Source organism: Pezoporus wallicus, unplaced genomic scaffold, assembly GCF_028554395.1.
Source record: "Pezoporus wallicus isolate ANWC-B61680 ecotype Strahan unplaced genomic scaffold, APGP_CSIRO_Pwel_v1 contig_8488, whole genome shotgun sequence".
Taxonomy (NCBI): domain Eukaryota; kingdom Metazoa; phylum Chordata; class Aves; order Psittaciformes; family Psittacidae; genus Pezoporus; species Pezoporus wallicus.
Window position 1 is genome coordinate 507172 of NW_026641095.1, and position 16867 is coordinate 524038.

The 16867-nt window shown below is 46.8% G+C and overlaps 1 protein-coding gene across 8 annotated transcripts in view; it reads right to left on the reverse strand.

The window, feature by feature from the left end:
• The window catches only part of TANC2 (tetratricopeptide repeat, ankyrin repeat and coiled-coil containing 2), a 216343-nt gene that overhangs the window by 128002 nt on the left and 71474 nt on the right, over positions 1 to 16867 (reverse strand). For 3 of the 8 annotated variants that reach the window (XM_057421970.1, XM_057421969.1, XM_057421967.1), the window contains exons 4-5: positions 5777 to 5848; positions 1557 to 1625 (exon numbers count right to left, since the gene is read on the reverse strand). In XM_057421970.1, the coding sequence (XP_057277953.1) occupies positions 1557 to 1625; positions 5777 to 5848 (141 nt within the window). Of the gene's footprint in view, positions 1 to 1445; positions 1626 to 5776; positions 5849 to 16867 lie in introns of all 8 variants that reach the window. The other 5 variants (XM_057421965.1, XM_057421964.1, XM_057421972.1 and 2 more) reach the window with 3 other exon arrangements.

Sequence of the window (16867 nt, forward strand, 5' to 3'; positions counted from 1 at the left end):
ATACTATGAATAACAGAGCAGAAAGCATTACTTTCCCAGTTCCTTTCCACGTTGCCTTAATGAAAGCAAACAAATTCCTATAATGACTGCATGAGGATGGAAAATAAACCCCTTCCTTTTCCAATATCAACAGTAAATTAAACTAATAATTTAAAAACCCTGCTAATCCACCAACGCACCGAAACACACTTTGAATTCCAAGTGTAGCAGGAGCGCCACTGGAGTCATCAGGATCTGTAGGTGCAAAATACAAGCATGTGTTTTCACTGAATCATGGGATGCTTTGGGTTGAAAGGGACCTTAAGATCACCCAGTTCCAACCCCCTGCCATGGGCAGGGACACCTTCCACTAGAGCAGCTTGCTCCAAGCCCCTGTGTCCAACCTGGCCTTGAACACTGCCAGGGATGGAGCATTCACAACATCCTTGGGCAGTCTGTTCCATGGTCAGGCTATAAGAGATTGGGTCCAGCTGGAAGAGGACATTTAAAACAGATGAAAAGGATGCGAGGAGAAGACAGAGTCATCATCCCAAACAATTTCCCAATAGATGCTTGCGTACGGCCCCAAAACAGACCTCTGAACACAACCAGGTGCCTACACCTCCCTTCTCTTGCTTTTCCATGCTAACAGCTACCAATATCTTATTGACACCATCCCTGTTTTGTACGCATCTTGGTCAGGTCTAGACTCTGCCATGATTCAGGAATCTCTTCCTCCTCTGCTTTTCAATTTCTCCTTTCACTGGAGGGCAGGGAAAACAAAAGGCACAAAGTGCATCTGAGTCCACTTTTGTAAGCATGGGGCAGATTACAGTGGGTAAAAATCCCTTTGGCTGTTTCTCTCATACAAACACAGGACTGGCTGATCACTTAACAACAGGCATCAGGGATGGCATGGCAGGGTTTAGGCAAGAAGCAAGTTTCTCACAACTGTTACCAGTACAAATACGATGTCAGGCTTTTAAATGGATGTTAGACTCCAAGTGCTTCGTCAATCCCACTACTGTACAATGTCTGGGTGTTCAATCCATAATCCCAGCAGATTAGGTAAAAGTCTTTAAAAGTAAGCATGAACTATGAAAAATAACGACTCTGAGGTAGAAGTTTATCATTTTTTCTGATGCATTCTCACAGCATTCAAAATTTCAGCATCAAGTTCTTTGTAACGCTTCCACTGTGCATCAACCGCAATACAAAGTGCAACTGAAACCCACTCTGCTCAAAGCTTCGCAGAGACCCAGACAATATTTGTACAACAGAGACACCCTTTTCAGCAGAGAAAGATTCCTCTGTCAGCCTGAAATCCAATCTGCTCCTGGTTTTGCCTGAAGCATCTGCTATAACAAAGAAATGATGACACAGAACCTTGGTCAAAGTGTTTTCTTACAGATTTTAAGGACCAATGGACCTTAAAAGCCCCACTGAACTTTATTTAAAGTCCTTACCAGTTAACTTCTTCACAGGTTGGAGCCGAACACTGATAGACTGATGTGTGAGTAAGGGGGAGGATGGAAGGGAGCGGGACATGCCCTCCATAATCCGAATGTGCTGCATACCTTCGGTCACTGGGAGTGGCGGAATAGCGTAGTCTGGTTCAAAAGCACAGTCGTTCTCTGTGGAGGTGCCTGATGGGAAGAGAGAAAAAGGAACCGGTTAGAACACATGGGAGTCTCCTGCTTTCATCATTCCTCAATGGAAGCCTGCCTGGCTCAGGTGAGCCCAACCACGGAGCCATCTCACTGCACATCCCATAGGTATGCAGTTGCTCCCTTGGGTTCCCCCTCTCACAGTTTGGACACCCTCCTTGAAGACATTCTACTTCTAGAACTGCACCTCAGCACACCTCCCTAGAGCGCGAGCAGCAGAACTATGAGGAATTTATGAAGACCAAGAAGGATGGGGCTTGGAACAACCTGGTCTAGTGGAAGGAAGGTGCCCCTGGAACTGGATGAGTTTTAAGATCCTTTCCAACCCAAACCAGTCTGCAATTCTATGCTTATTTGGTCTGGTTTAGTTTGTCTTTCAGAGTTCTGGAGTCACCAGTTTTACATGTCAATCACACAAAGCAAACAGCCTTTTACTGACAGTTTCTTGGGCATTCAGATTGTAGGGCAGCCTGTCCCAGTGCTCTACCACCCTCAATGGAAAGAACTTCTTCCTCATGTTGAGGTGAAACTTGGGTTTCAGTTTATGGCCACTGCTCCTCATCCTGTTGCTGGGCACCATTGGAAAGCGTCTGGCACCGTCCTCGTGGCACCTCCTTTGACATATTTATATGCATTAATGAGATCCTCATGAGGACTTTTAGCCTAAAATAAACCCCTACCAAACCAACTGGAAGGACAAAAGCCTCCAAAAGCAGCCTCACCTCCAGACTGCCCCATCACAATGTACAGAGGCACCTAAAGACACACAGAGCCTGCATGTCTATAGAAGACATCACTATGGAAGACACCAAAGAACATGACAAGAAGTGGAGACAGAACAGTAAAGGCAGATATTGTTAATTGTAGCAATATTAATGACAAATGAAGAGCAGCTGCTGCTGATTGGGAAGAGCTAGGAGCAGTAAGGATCCTCCCATTAGCTGCAGAATATGGAAACCTCTGGCACAAGAACACCCAAGTTCTCCACCTCTACCCAATATGATGAACAACCTGACACAGAAAACTAGGAATGCATCTGCAAACCCAACTGAAAACTGTTAGTGTTAATATTTCATTACTGAGATTGTAAGGAGACTCCACTTGTGCCACACCTTGAAGAGACTGATTTCAGCTTTCAGTGCCTACTGATGGTTTTTCTCCATTATTTTCACTCATTATTTGATTTTCATGGATTAGCTAGGCTGCTCTCAATGGCTTCTGAGAGTGTATTTAAAAGAGAAAATGAACTGTTAGACACAGGCTTGGACAGAAGTGGGGAGAAGCCGAAAGGACCAATGCCTCAAAGACGTGCTACTCCAGAGGAGCCAATGGACTAACCTAATTCCAGGTATCCAAAGGACAACGTGAACAACCCAACACACTGTTTAGAAAAAGAGGAAAAGCCCCTGTTGAAACAACAAGTTCCTGAAGTGTGCTCAGAGGTAGCACCATTCATGGCTAAAATCCATCTGCAGCTTCCAGGACCATCTCTCAGCATTGCTGCACCATTATTTACAAGAAACCAAACCCAACACTAACCCACTTTGCGCTATTTTGACAGCTCAAAATACACCTTTTCCTCTCTTGCTCTCTGAACACTTGCCAGTTATTGCGAGTGGAACACCTCCGCTGACTCAGCAAGTCTATTCATAACCACCCCTGAGTGCCAGGAAGGACAAAGCTGGCACTGGCATTGACAAACCCAACCTGCAGTGCTTCTTCTAAATACATCTGGCACCAGATTTGCCATCACTGATTTGGATTCTTAAAAGGAAAGTTCTCATTTCCTCAGGCTACATTTAAGGGTTTGAAGGAACTGGAAACAACAGCATCTTCCAAGTTCTCGTGTGGGTCAGACCTGCAAGTCACTGTGTTCCACTGGTTTTTACGGAGTAAGATGTGAGTATCTTTGACCAAACTAAACCCAAGGGCAAATGAGGGCAGGCTCTGGTATAGAAATACAAGTAACTACATCTTTGCCAAGTTTCCAGGAGCGTTTTCCCTTTGAAAATTCCCATGCTTTACAATGCAACCAAGGAACTCACTAAATACCCACAACGTACTATTTGCATTCCACGGATGTCACACTAGACAAACAGGGTAATTGAAACGCTCCTCAGTTTGGTCCAGTCAGGAAGGACACTGGGTTGATCAAACCCCCAAATTAGGGATCATTCACGGCTGAACTGGAACCTTGACAGTTTGTCCATAAAAGTAAAATGTCACTGCGAAGGGCATGTTTGAACAAACAAACTTTCTTGACGTTTTCCAAGATAATTATGCTTTACAGATAGGTGGAACACTTGGGCATCACATGTGTCTTCATGGAAGCTGGAGCAGAAGACAACTCCCTCATTTCAGTTGGCTGGTTTCTCTCAGGACAAGAAAACCCCTTAACCTATCTCTATGAAAAATACATGTCAAGATCTGCTACAGAACAGGGCAAAGTTAAAGATAACAGTTTTAGGGAGCAAAGAGACTTGTTCTTCCTTGAACTGCATCTACAATTGCATCCACTGATCCAAATGGAAGCATTCGGTGCAGACGCTTGTTCTCCAAGAAGTCAGAAATACTTTTTTACCTGTTTCCCCCTCTATTCCCTTCTCATGCTGAGACTTCTTGCTTGCCTTTGCCATTCCTGGAGTCACTGAGGCAAACAGACAGAGGTTGGTCATTCTGTGGCACCTAAGGACTTGCCAATACATCTTCTGCCCAAAAGTGGTATTTTTCCACAGCAGCTGAGATGCTGAATAAATGTAACCTGAGAGAATGAAGTGTCTGAAACAAGTGTATGGAATCCCAGCAGGCAAGGAGCTGCTGCACCCTGTAATGCCAAGCCAGAGGACAGACCCCAGACAGACAGAAGGACATCACAGGGACTAACAGCAAAGAAAATGGGCAAGGCTCAGCCTCCATGAGTAACACAACAGTGGCTTTATCTGAGCTGAGGGTCTGGAAAAGAGCACCCATTCATTCTGTGCTCTGGAAGCACGGAAATGTGACTTGCATGCAAGCTATCCCAGGTTACACACAGTTACAAATCCCTTTGTTTCTTCCCAATTTTAACTCTTCTATTTTAAAATGAGAAATTTGAAGGAATTGATTTTGCAATAGTAACAAAAATATCCTGTGTTTCAGCTGGTGATGTTTCCCAGGGTTCTGCCTCTCAATTCCAATCCCCCTAATCCCGATCCCAGGCTTCAATCACTTGCAATGATTTTGCCTGGGCAACATTGGAATCCTGCCAAAAAAGAACAATGCTCTGGAGAAAACGTCTCCATGAGAAGTCATTAGGATACCATGACAGCAACAGACTTGAACCAAAATGAAAGGAAAACTATTGCTGCAACCCCAAAGAGAAACATCAGTCAACGCACACAGCACCTACTAGAGCCATGCTTCCAGAACCTGCTGCTTAGCCTCAAGAGCTGTGTGAAATACCAGTGTTTTCACAACCCTCACAAACCGGTAAATGCTTAAAACTGGAAGTGAACTATTTCAAAGGACACAGAAGCCAGCACAGACCCAAGAGCTGCTGCTCTCAATGGCAGAAATCCCCTTTACACAGCTTTTAGTGGTAGTTTTAACCACCAAACCTATTAAGAATGATGGATACTCAACAGAAGTTTGTAGAATAATCATTTAAGTAATATTTGAACTATTTTTACTACTTTGTGCCTAGGACGTTTTGCCCTGTTCCTGTAGGATGAAACGACAAAGCCAAGGATGTAACTGGCAGATGCTCAGCCTGTCCGGAATGCACCGGTCCCCCCTCCATCACACTGGAAGGACATCCTGGGTACTGCCTTTGCAACTGGGGGCAAGGCAAGCAAGTTGATTTGCACTGGGATGTGCTGAAGACTTCTTCCACCACCAGCTCCAACAACTGCCCTTGTGTAAAGCTCCTGCAAAACAGAGACGTCACAGACTCCACAGTCTTGTGCCACAAACGAACTCCACAGGGGCAGCCTGTTTTGGGGAATGTTAGCAGATTTGTAGCTCTGTGGATAACAGTGATGGGTACAGAACCCCGTCAGACTACACAGCCTGATGGAAAACACAACATGTACGTGGAAGAAGGTGAACACATGAGAAACGGGTCACTGAGGCAGAACAACACTAACGTTTACCTTGCCCAGATCGGCTCTGACGGGAGTCTACACTTGCCTGTCTTCGGTCTGGTGGCTCCTCGTTCCCTCCATCTGCATGAGAACCAAAACAGCACAAGTAGAACATCATCGTGGACAGGTCAGGCAGATGCAACTTTTCCTTGAGCACCATCACCTATGCTGTAGGAGCAGCAGAACAACACAAAGATCCCTTGTGCACGCTGGCACTGGGCAAACGCTGACTGACTCCTTCGCTCTTCCTCCCCAGCTCAGTGCAAATGGAATCTGTGTGGTCCTCAGATATAAGCAGGCTTTTAATTCCTCTCACTGACCCCACAGGCACGTCAATGAAATAGTAACCAAACAGTGCATCTTCAGTCAGTTCCTCCACTTAGATATCAGAATATAACAAGTATTAATCACGGGAAGAAAGAGATCCAGGGAAAAAGAAAGAAATAAAAAGAATATTCTATAAAATGGTTTCCCTTTAAAATTATTTGTCAGCTAAAACCCAGGAAGGCCAAGAAGAACAAAACCACTCTCATTATAGCCTCCGAAATTGTTTAGGAATGCAGCTATAGCTAACAAATAAAACAATCCATCTGGGTAAATGCAGAGTGGGACACAGCGTACAGTATCATACAATTAATTACATGCTGGTCCTCATTGATCAACTGACCAGATTAGAAACAATAGATGTGCACATCAATAGAGATGCTTGAGTGCACGGGGTTCATGCCAGCTGAAAGTAGAGAAGTTTGGCTGTGGAGGCTGTGCAAAGGCAGAAACCAGGCATTTACAATGTGGATTGCTGCGGTTAGTGCATCTCGTGGCAGGGAAGGGGAAGCTTTTAGAGTCCTTAAAAATAGGTTTGAAATAAGTGAATTGTTAAATAGCTGTTTAAAGACTCAATAGGCCCTATTTTAGCATTTATATTTTTTGATTGTACTAAAAGCAGCTGCATTCTGATGTGTTTCTAAGTAGATATAGAGACACAGAGACGTAGACAGCAAGGAGCTGGACTTGATCCTTATGGGTCCCTTCCAACCAGAGATATTCTATGACTCTATATCCCCAAAATTATCTGTTGGTTGGGCCTGCTGCGCCATCAAGTAATTCAAATCCACCAACTCATACTACATGTGAGCTGCATCTGTTAGTCTAGCTCTAAAGGGAAGCTAGAGCACAATGGGTAAGGTGATGGGAAACTTAAGCCCAACCCCAAAAAGCAGGGCCACAGCCCAGGCCATGGGAGATTCTTTGTTTCCTCTGCCCCAGGGATGGTGATTCCAGCCCTGCCCTGGGCAGCCTGTTCCAATGCCTGAGCCTCTCATGGGGCAGGAATTGTTCCTCAGCTCCATCTAAACCTGCCCGGTGCAGCCTGAGGCCATTTCCTCTTGTTCCATCCCTTGTTCCTTGGGGGAAGAGAGCAGCCATGAAGGATGTGATACTGCAAATGTGACTGCAGCTTTGACATGCACCCTCTTGGGATTAGCTGCACTGAGCTGCATAAACGACTATTAACAGGTCATTATGGAGAAAACAAAAAGCCTTTGAGTCCCAAACAGAAATCCACAATGCAAGATGGTTATAGGGACTGAAAGGTTTACAAGACAAGGGTTTACAGAGATTAAAATCAGGACCAAAGCTCTGTACTTATCAGCAGCCACATCATCATCCTCAAAACCCAAACTCAATATCCTTGTTTTGCAGGGTTGTTGTGAGAGATGCTAAACCAACACCTGGCCAGGCCCATCCAGGTAATCCACAGGCGGGTCCTGGCAAACCTTTGTCCACCAGTAAGGAGCTGGGAAGAGGCTGGACTGGTTCTGAGGGATGTGGATTCTAATGGAGGAGATGCTGCAGGATGCCACCTCACAGGACCACACGTGCTGAAGTCTGCTTACATGGCAGATGGAGCAGAACTAAGGAGGTCCAGCACCACACTCAGAAGATGCCTGAACAGTAACACACCATTCCCTGGGACTCACAACCACTCTCAGCAACAAGAGCCACCACAACTCAGTGCTAGGCAGGAGCCCAGGCATTGGAAAGTCTGAGGTGTTGTTTACTTGTTACCCGTGGGTATTCTGTCCTTGTATCGGTCAGCGGGTGCTTGCTCCTATGCCACGAGGTGCCACAGGGACACCAGAGCACCAAAGCACCAAACTGCACTTCACCACAGCTGGTCTGCATCTCCTCCAAAACTTGGCTCCTCCATTAACAGAAGCAGCAAGGTTTACCCTTGACATCATTCTTGGTAGGGAGGAAAAGCAAGCTGCCCTTGGAAGACAGAAGGCTTTCACCCACTGGCTTTACCAGGAATCTAAATCCTACTTGGATTTTCTCCAACTAAATACATCTAATACAAGCATGTTCTCTATTTTAGAAGAAAGAACTGTTAGCTTTTAGTCCAAAATGAGTAGATTTGGGTCTCTCAGAAGTCAGCTGCCCTGCTGACATGAGGCAGGTATTATCTAAAACCATTAAATTTAAGAAGTACATGGTGACACCTTAAAGAGATACATGATGGGACCCTAAAGAGATACACCACCACTAACTCCCCATGAAAGTCCAGCTGGAATATTTCAAGCCTAAATAAGAATTAATCTACTTAAAATCACAGACTGGATTGGGTTGGAAGGGACCTTAAAGCTCCAACCCCTGTCATGGGCAGGGACCCCTTCCACTAGAGCAGCTTGCTCCAAGCCTGTGTCCAACCTGGCCTTGAACACTGCCAGAGATGGGGCAGCCGCAGCTTCTCTGGGCACCCTGTGCCAGTGCCTCACCCCTTAAGATCACTGGGAAGGACAAGACCTCTCATGCAGCAGTCACTTGGACATAACAATGCTTGTACCCGTGCCTTGAGAACAAGCATGAACCAGGGCAGCAGACCCCGGTCATCCTGCTCTCTGATGCTCTTCAACACCCAACAGTGGGATGCAAAACGGTGGGCTCATTGCGGGGGGGGGGGGGGGGAATGACCTTTGAAGATCCCTTCCAACACAAAACATTCCATGATTCTGTGAACTTCTGGAATCAGTTTAGGAGGGTGGGAATGGCAAAAGGAAATGTGATGACTCAGCATGTATTAGGGCTGCCATCATCATGCCACTGAATTCACCCACCGCTGCTGTGCCTGGTGCAGCTGCAGCAAAGGCTGTAGCCTGGCTGAAGGCAGTGGCAGTTCTGAGAACCATTCAGTGGCTTTTAATGAGGAACCTTCTGGGAACAAGAACAGGGAATGTGGAGCCATCCCCTCCCCAAGGGACACACGTGCACGTCCACACACACTTAATAGGCATAAATAAACCCACAGGTTCACAGGATGAACCCATGTCAACCTGACCAGCTCAGGGCTGCTTCGGGAAGCCCTCACCCTGTGCACCACCGACCCTTCCCATCTGCTGTGCTCTCTATAGCCAAGGAAAAGCAGCAGGAAACACGGTGTCTCCAGCAGGCACATCCCAATAGGATGCTCCTCCAGGGCAGAGCAGGCAGGAACTGTGAAATGATGGATGCTTGCAAGAAAGCATAAAAATACAACCAGATCCATGCCAGGCAGGATCTAAAGCGTGTGGTGAACAGGCAGAGCACTGCAGGGACATCAGGAGCAGCCCCCAGTTAGGAGCTGAGCAACTCAACTATTTAATACCTTCCCCCCTTTGCTACAAGGCACCCTCCAGTCCCTGCAGTGGAGGAGCAGGGTTACCAGGATATGATCCCATACATCATTCAAGAGTTATCTTCACATACACACAAAAAAGGGGCAAATCACTGTTGCTAAGGGAACATTAATTCTCATGTCTTCAAACTCCAAGTGCTTGAGTTTATGGTCTTGACAGTGCTCACCTCTGTCTGCACACCAGAACTCAGGTGTTCTAACAGAAGTTATCTTATTTATCCATGATTTTAGGTACTTGGTAGTATTTGCTTTATTATTTATGGGCATGACCCCCTCTTTGGACAACAGACTGCAGACAGCATCACCTATGGAAGTGTAACCAACTTGGTTCCTGTAACCACTGTCAGCATGGTGATACACCACAGCTCCTGACAACGCCTCGGATGCAACCGATCACCAGAAGCAAACCGGCTGTGAAACCACTGCTAGAAAGCACAGGTATTTGTGTCCATCTAAAATAAATATGGGAACAGACCGAGACCAACCTGGATAAGGAGCTACTACAGAAGCTGCCATGAGAAACGCCCCAAGGGAAGTGAATGACACAGTGAAATACTGACTCAGGAATCCATGCTCTCCTGCAGCTGGCAAGGAGAGGCAGGGAAACTTGCCTGGTGGTGTATTTGCATGTATTTCAGGGCTAAAAAAGTCCACTGAAAGCTACACATGATTTGAACTGCAGAAAGATGCTGTCTCATCAGCACCAAGCATCCCTCAGCTGGGACAGGAGACACAACCGGGGGTCAGTTCTATGGAAGCATACAGCAAACGAACAGCTATGAACTCTTCCTCTCAACTACAAAGGGATTCAGTGATCTCAGCAATCACAGCTTCAGAGAAGCTTCTCTCCTGGTCTAAAGGGGTCTGAGAGGCTCTGGCTTCCCCTCCTTCCTTACCTGCTTGTCTCCCCCCCTCCATCCCCATTCCACCAGTTCTCCATTTAAAACCAAGGACACACCAATCCTCTCCCATACCCAGAGCTGTTTTCTTTGAACAGAAAGCTCCTGAAATGAAAAGACAATCCCAGGGGTTTCAGCAACGCTGCTCAATAAATCCACCACACAAAGCACCACATCACAACCCATCAAACTGCGAATCCAAGCGCGATGCATCTACACCAACGCCATCCATGGCAGCAAGAAACACAGCACCTTCAGCATCACCTCCCTGCCAGGTGCCCCCGGGAAAGGCAGAGACAGCAACTTTTACATCAAATCAAGGGCCAGCGGTCCTGAATTCCTGCTTCCCCGTTTAATTCAAGCAGCCTCTAAAGCCACGAAGCGATTCTTCCCGGCTTCTTTTATCTGACAAAGCAATTTTTAAGCAGGAAAATAACAGGGTGGGTCAGCAGCTCCACGCATGCTGGGAAATCTGCTGCAAGAACCGACTGCATTAGCTGCGCTGCTGCTGTAAGGGCAGCCGACAGCACTGCCCCACTGCAACAGCCTCTAAATCAACCCCTGGAATCTGCATCCTATCAAAACCACGTCGGGGGAAGAGGGGGAGACTCACACAAAGCCAGTCCAGCCGTTAGGAGCTGCTCCGCTTCCCGCCCAGCCCGGCATCCCCGCGGAAGGGACCGTCTGCCTTGAGCCCGGCGGAACGTGAGGAGACGCTCCCGAAAGACAGGCGCAGGCAGGAGAAACGAAGCCGAGGAGCCACGGGGGGCGAGGGAATGTGGGATGGGAGCTGGACCTCGCGCATCGCCGCGGCGGGATGCAGCGCGGGCTCGTCCCTGGAGCCGGCGCTGGCTCAGCCCCGCCAAGGAGCAGTGGCTGCAAATCCTGCTCTCAGCATTCCCAGCGGATCCCAGCCAGGCTGAGGAATGACACGTGCCGAAAGCAACCGCCTCCTGCTCCCCCAGGGGGACCTGTGCCTGGAAAGAGGGAGCGGGAAGTCTGGCACTGAAAGAGTTGCCTGAATCAAAGCATCCTCCTGATTATTTATTTGGGGGGGAGGGGGAAGGCTCCAGCTTCAGAAAATAAGTATAAAAATCATTATTGTTCTAAAATAACTATTACTGTACAAATTATGATAGAAATTATTTAAATTAAGATATAAATTATTATGAACTGCTTTAATTTACTAACAGATAAAGCCCCCCCGAATAACTCCCAATGGCAGTGCTGAGGGGGGGCTGCAACTGGGGGTCTTGAGGGTGTAAGACCTTGTGGATGAAATTAGGCCCAACCTGGGTTATTCATCAGAGGATCAATAAAAAAGAGCTCCCTAAGCACTTCCCAGCATACTGAATCCCTTAGGAACAGCTGTGGGAACTCACAGAAGTCATTGAAGACACACAAGGCTCCTATTCCTGTGGGAAATTAGTCTGCTGCAATTAATGGTAAAGCTGACATTTATAAAACATATATAATAATATAATATATATCTATAATACCATATAAGCTACTTTGAGTTCCTAGACTTTCACAGCCCAGACCTGCATTCAGTGGTCCAAAAAAATCACACACCAAAAGTAGGTATTTGCCAGAGGTACACTGAGTAGAACTACAACACGTCCAAAAGGAAAAAGCCAACTTCAACTAAATCACTGCCCTGATGATAGAAAGAACTACCCCCAAAGAACCCCAAACACCCACCAAAGTAAGAGCTTTCCAGCTGTGTGTAAAGAGATGGGAGATGGAAGCCACTGAGATGTTTTCATAAAGAGAGTATTCCATTGGGTAACGGTTCATCCACGTCTATTGAAAGACTCTGTCCCTTTTTTGCTAACAAAAGGTTAGTATTTAGAGAAATGCTCTGAAATAATTCAGCTAAAGTGCAAAATTAATACAGATTTAACCCAGGGAAGGGACCTGATCTCATTCTATGTCCCGCTGGCCACAGGAGCAATAACCAAACAAGGAGCCAGTCCTGACATAACATGGATGTGCTGATGCGGCTTGGAGCAACCTGGTCCAGTGCAAGGTATCCCTGCCCGTGGCAGGGGGCTGGAGCTGGATGAGCTTTAAGGTCCCTTCAACTCAAAACATTCCATGATACTATGATTCTGTTGCCACTTTAACACACCGGGTTATGAACACAAATGCTGGCTTGGTTATTCCATTAAAGTTTATGAAATTACATTGCAAGTTTAATCCCTAAAAGCGTGTGTACACTTTACTAAATGCATATCTATACAAGAATTTCCATTGGAAGCATGAGTTTTCCTACTGAAGATTTCAAAGTCTGAAACACCCATGATCTTTTAGATAGAACAAACATTACTACTCACAAGAACTCTTAGTTTGTTGAGTGCAGACATCCCTCCATGGATCAATACATACTGTAATTCTGCTCCTATGAAATCAGCCATCCACGTTCACAGAATTGGAGCAGAGTGATTTTGTTGAGATTGACTGCCCACATCCCCAGTACTTGTCCCTAAAAGTGTTTTAACAACCAGTCTTTCAATCTGATTACTAAAAGGGACAGAAGTAGCCTCACTTGTGCACTATTTTCATCATTTAAATAAATGTAAAGCTGGTCTTTTTAGAAACTACATAAAAGTTAATGGGGCAGTGGAGGAAGCAATCAGCTGAATGTGCTGTTTACTGTCACTGAATCAGAAAGGTACCAATTTGCAGCAATCTACGTGCACCAACTTGGAATTCTTTGCCTGAAATGATGTTTCCAGCTCCTATGGGGCCAATGCAGAATCACCCAGGAGGAGCAGATAACAGAGCCACAGTTATAGCTTCCAGATAGGAGAAGGACAAGCAGAGCTCACCTCTTCAACAGTGATTGTGAGGAACCACAAACGTGGATACAAGAGATGGAATTTTATCCACCCGCTCAATGAAGGCTGAGGAATGGTTTGGACAAGGCTGAACAAACCCCCCAGCGTCAGAAATAACCTCAGTGATGTGAGATTAGGTGTGAGCATTACCTAGTCTACAAGACAAGACAATGAGGAGGTTGAGTAATTGGATGGAATGTTGATTTGATGATAGAAAGGTTTTTTTTCTCTGAGCCAATACTTCAAAGAGTGTTTTAATGAGTGCTTTGGAAGAAATTTAAAGTCCATCCTTATGCAGAGGAGGTGGAAAACATGGTCCATGAGAAAACACTTATCATGTAGCTATCAAGACGAGAGGACCTGGTAACTCAGGGCAGTGTCCAGCCAAATACTACCAGTGCATCACTGTCCTCCTAACGTGTAGCTTGTTCTGACAAGCAGATGAAGACATTTGGTTAACACACAATGTGACACCCAGCAGATAAAGGAAGTGAATGCCTCAATGAGGGATGTGGCCCCCACAGACTCTTAACCTGGACCTTCTCTCCCCTGGATATTCCTCTCTCAAAAGCAAACTGCACCAGCACCACCCAGGCCATTTCTTGAAGCCCAAAGGGTCTTTCCCAAGTGTTTCTCTGTCACAAATGACAGGCTCTTCATTAAGAGCATTAAATCATTCAACAAAAATTCAACGCTGACCTGAGAACACACCTTGGAATCCAAACCTCCAACAGCTGCAGCATAACCTATGCTGGAAAACTGGTATGGAAAGTACTGGTATGGAAAGTACTGGTATGGAAAGTACTGGTATGGAAAGTACTGGTATGGAAAGTACTGGTATGGAAAGAACCGGTGTCAACACTGGTGCTTGTTCCTTCCTGCAGCTGGTATGGATTGAGGAGGCAGCTTGAGCCATAGCAGGGCACTGTTCATAGAATCCCAGACTGGTTTGGGTTGGGAGGGAGCCTAAAGCTCATCCAGTTCCAAGCCCTGCCATGGCAGGGACACCTTCCACTAGAGCAGGTTGTGTCCAACCAGAGTATTTCAAAAGTCAAGCAAAGAACAATCACCGGCAGTACAAGTCATTCGTTGTTTAAAGCTCTTTGCAAGGTGGGAAACCGCCTTGCCCCATAGGCGAGAGCTTTCCGTGTCCAGTTGGGAAGTGCATGCAACAAGGGAAGGGGGCTTCTAAGGATGCTGGGGAGGGATTCTTCATTAGGACTGTAGTGATAGGACAAGGGGTAATGGCTTAAAACTTACACAGGGGAAGTTTAGATTGGATCTAAGGAGGAAATTCTTTCCTGTGAGGGTGGTGAGGCACTGGAATGGGTTGCCCAGGGAGGTTGTGAATGCTCCATCCCTGGTGGCGTTCACGGCCAGGTTGAACAGAGCTTTGGGTGGCATGGTCTAGTGTGAGGTGTCCCTGCCCATGGCAAGGGGTTGGAACTGGATGATCTTAAGGTCCTTTCCAACCTAAACTATTCTATGATTCTATGATGAGAGCAAAGGAGGATCAGTCATGAGTGACTTCCACATTTCCTCCTTGTCATCACTGTCTCAACACGATTCTTCTCTCCATCTGTAAATGATAAACTACTTGCGTCTCTATTAAGGCTGTCTGGGACCTTGAGCAAACACAAGCATCTTCAGCATCAAATCAAAAGCATGACAGATACCCTCATTATTCCAAGTGGCTGAATATATTAAAATAATTAGTAACAATTAACAGTAGCTACAACATAGGCTTCTCTTCACAGTTACTACCAGAGTTACCTGCTTTGTAGGGCAAATTTTGTCTTTGCATTCGTGTGTGTTCCCCTAATTTAAAGTTCAAGCACATTTTTAGAACAGCTTAGTGGTCATCTGTCCTAAAATTAGCTGAGAAATTGGTACAAGTGACTGAAGCTCAAAATAGGCTACCCTAATGACAGGCAGCCTGCTGCTAGCACTCAGTGATCCCAGAACGACGACAGAAAGGGAGCAGGGAGAGGGATTTATTATGGATACAAAGCCCTTCAGCAGAGGAAAAGGGCTCCAAGGTCCCCCATGGGCTGAACCCATTGGAACCCAAAAGCCATCCAAGTGCTTTCCCTGGGCATTAACAGGGCACTGGACCTGTTCAGACCAGGTGTCACTCCCCAAATGCCACTCACTGCTGGCACTGGGAGCAGGAGGCAGGAACCACATAGGACAAGCAAACCCAAGCACATATGGGTGCAGGGAGGGGGATGTTCACACGATGGTGCCAGCTCCTGCTGCTGCCTCCAAGATGCTCTGCTCAGGGACTGAACTATCCCCCCTTGGGAAGCAGAAGCACAGATGACAAACCCCAAGCAAAGTATTTCAACTGCTTGGAAAGGCTTAAGATAACCTTGGATTAGAACTCAAAGCATTTTTCCTTGTATAACACTAGTACACCATATTCTATAGTTAGAGCTGCCATGGCCAATGTGTCTTCCCTACACCTTGGATTTGTTTCACAGCTCCCAAGTGTGAGCAGCAGGTTGAGGGGAGAGAACCCCCTGCAGCCCTGATCCAGCTCTGGGGCAGCAGCACAAGAGGGACGTGGAGCTGCTGGAGCGAGGCCAGAGGAGGCCACGGATTTGCTGCAAGGGCTGGAGCAGCTCTGCTCTGGAGCCAGGCTGAGAGAGCTGGGCTGGGGCAGCCTGGAGAGGAGAAGGCTCCTGAAGGGGAGACCTCAGAGCAGCTCCAGTGCCTGAAGGGGCTGCAGGAAACCTGGAGAGGGGCTTGGGACAAGGGATGGAGGGACAGGCCAAGGGGAATGGCTTTAACCTGCCCGAGGGGAGACTGAGATGAGCTCTTAGGCAGAAGCTCTTCCCTGTGAGGGTGCTGAGGCACTGGCACAGGGTGCCCAGAGAAGCTGTGGCTGCCCCATCCCTGGCAGTGTTCAAGGCCAGGTTGGACACAGGGGTTTGGAGCAAGCTGCTCTAGTGGAAGGGGTCCCTGCCCATGGCAGGGGTTTGAGCTGGGTGAGCTTTAAGGTCCCTTACAACACAAACCAGGCTGGGATTCAATGCAAATGTTCATTTTGCTGCACCAGCACAAGGAAACATTGCTGCTAATGCTCCCCTCAGTGATCCCAGAGTAGGATGCCAGAGCAAACCCATGACAGTCAGTGGTGGCAGGGACTGGGTCCCTACTCTCACCTGCAGACTCCACTCTGCTCCACCAGCTTTGCCTACCCAGCTGTACTCAATTCAATTACCTGGTCAATTGTATTGATTCATCCCTGACTTACTCCAGGAAATTGACTGTTGACAGAGCTTCCCAGCACTTTTCTATTAGGATTTGTCACCGTGATCATGCAGTTTCAAACAGGGTCTTCCACCTGCATGTGATCGCCACTGTGGCACTGCCACAATTAAACACACTTGGACAGGCTGGTACGGAAACTGCTGCTGCTCTCCAAGCAATGATGTGGGGGTTAGTACTGAAAAGGTCCCTTAACCACTGAGTTGGATGACACAGTGAAATTAGAGCGATAATTAGAGGAGATACAAAAGGGAAAACAAAAATCCCACCTGAAGACCTTGTCTTCCTTAGCTTTTCATTGTTTTCTCAAACACTGTAACACTGAGTGTTGTTCTCCATCACCAGCTCATTGCATTCTACACTCTCACACTGCAGCTGCATGAATTCTCCCATTCCCCTCCCAGTGAACGCACCA